Below are 1,514 nucleotides of genomic sequence, written 5' to 3'. Positions count from 1 at the left end.
GTTTCACACTGAAACTTGTGTTGGAACGTTCTCTCACACGCGGCTATCAGGGAAGCTTGAATGGAATCGCGCAGTCCTTGGGTAATTTATGCTGTGACGGTATAGGACCACAGTTTCGATGTCGGAATCTACGAATTTGAGGAGTCTTTCTTTTATCCCTGGCAGGAGTAACTTGACCAAGGGCTTGACGATTCCTCACACATGATTGGTAGTGACGTTCACTTACTGATCGGTGAAGTGAGGACAGATCTCTGTGCGCACACAATTAGTGTGGGCCGCACAATTCGAGCAACGTGCTGATGTCAGGCTGGCATTGTCAGTATTTCTTAAGCGTTCAAGGTGTTCCGTGCTTATCACCACTCTCACATTCATATGAAGATATTCTACATTCTGGCTATCCTGCTCGCCCTGGGTGTTGTTAACGGTGATGTTCACGTGGATGATACCGAGAAGATCTTTTCCGACATGATGATGAATAGGCAGGCCGATAATGGCGGTCATGTATCCGACTTCGACCAGAAACAAGACTCGCCTAACAACCTTGGAGAGCCATTTTCTTGTGCTGCGTGTAAAACCTGCAAGACACTGAGGTATGTTCCGGCTATCTGCTGGGGAGTATATCTTGGGTGTGGCGGTAACTGCCACCAACATTGTTGTTGACTGCGGTAATTGTTGGGATCATCCCAATGGGATGGATATATTTGATGTTTTTGCCCGACCAACAAGCCAGGTGTAGTGTACACCGTGTACATCTCCCATACATGTTCAGACATGACTTTATATCTCGACCCATTTTCATTTCCTCAGCTAGAATTTCAGTCGCGTCGGTCCAAGAAAGTTATCTGATGCAAAACTAGTTTCGTTGTCAGCCTCAGGATGCCATCCCTGGTCACGGCTATCTTTAAGGTCGTGCGGCACAGTGTTGCTGAGGATGCATCACGAGATGACCCACATTGGTTTAGCATGTCGTCGAGTCTTTTTTGTATTAACCTTGTCCCTGCTGATATGTGCTGTATGCGCCACCGTTGATGGCTTGCGTATAGCTATCGACGCTTCATAGATCGCTCTGTCGTGTCCCACCATAGTATGGATTCCATACCCTTCAGAGGTCTATTTGGTGGATAAAGTGGCTATGTTCGCGGATAAATTATTTACATACAGGGTTATGAACACTAATTTAGTGCTTGTGTTTACTGGAGTGGATCATACTAGCGAATGAAGAAGTCAGTTTAGCCGCTAAACTTTGGCGACGCGGTTCAAATGAGGATTACAACTTAGGCGAAAGTGCGATCTTGTGCGATCTTGTGCGATCTTGTGCGATCAGAGCTCGCCGAGGTCTGATTGTTCAATTTCGCCAAAGTAACAGATTCCGGCGTCACTTCGGAATCCGATACTTTGGCGGAATTGAATGTACTTTCAGCGAAATTGATTTCCGCACTTCTCCCGAATTGAACTTACTTCGGGCGTGCCCGCGAAATTGAGTGTACTAATGACATGCTCGTCGAAATTGATTT

The 1,514-nt window shown here is 46.4% G+C and overlaps 1 protein-coding gene across 1 annotated transcript; it reads left to right on the top strand.

Annotated features, from left to right (window-relative positions):
* The first annotated feature begins 315 nt into the window (after positions 1-315).
* Positions 316-1,173, top strand: Pmar_PMAR014378 (hypothetical protein). Its single transcript, XM_002777438.1, has one exon. It carries the CDS (start codon positions 373-375, stop codon positions 658-660), a length of 288 nt encoding a protein of 95 aa, XP_002777484.1. The 5' UTR covers positions 316-372; the 3' UTR covers positions 661-1,173.
* The last annotated feature ends 341 nt before the right edge of the window (positions 1,174-1,514 follow it).

This window comes from Perkinsus marinus (assembly GCF_000006405.1).
Source record: "Perkinsus marinus ATCC 50983 genomic scaffold scf_1104296951764, whole genome shotgun sequence".
NCBI classification, from domain to species: Eukaryota; Perkinsozoa; order Perkinsida; family Perkinsidae; genus Perkinsus; species Perkinsus marinus.
This window is presented reverse-complemented; position numbering and strand designations above follow the sequence as displayed.

Excerpts from the sequence above, each read along its gene's own strand:
- Pmar_PMAR014378 (XM_002777438.1), top strand. The coding sequence starts at position 373 with ATGAAGATATTCTACATTCTGGCTATCCTGCTCGCCCTGGGTGTTGTT.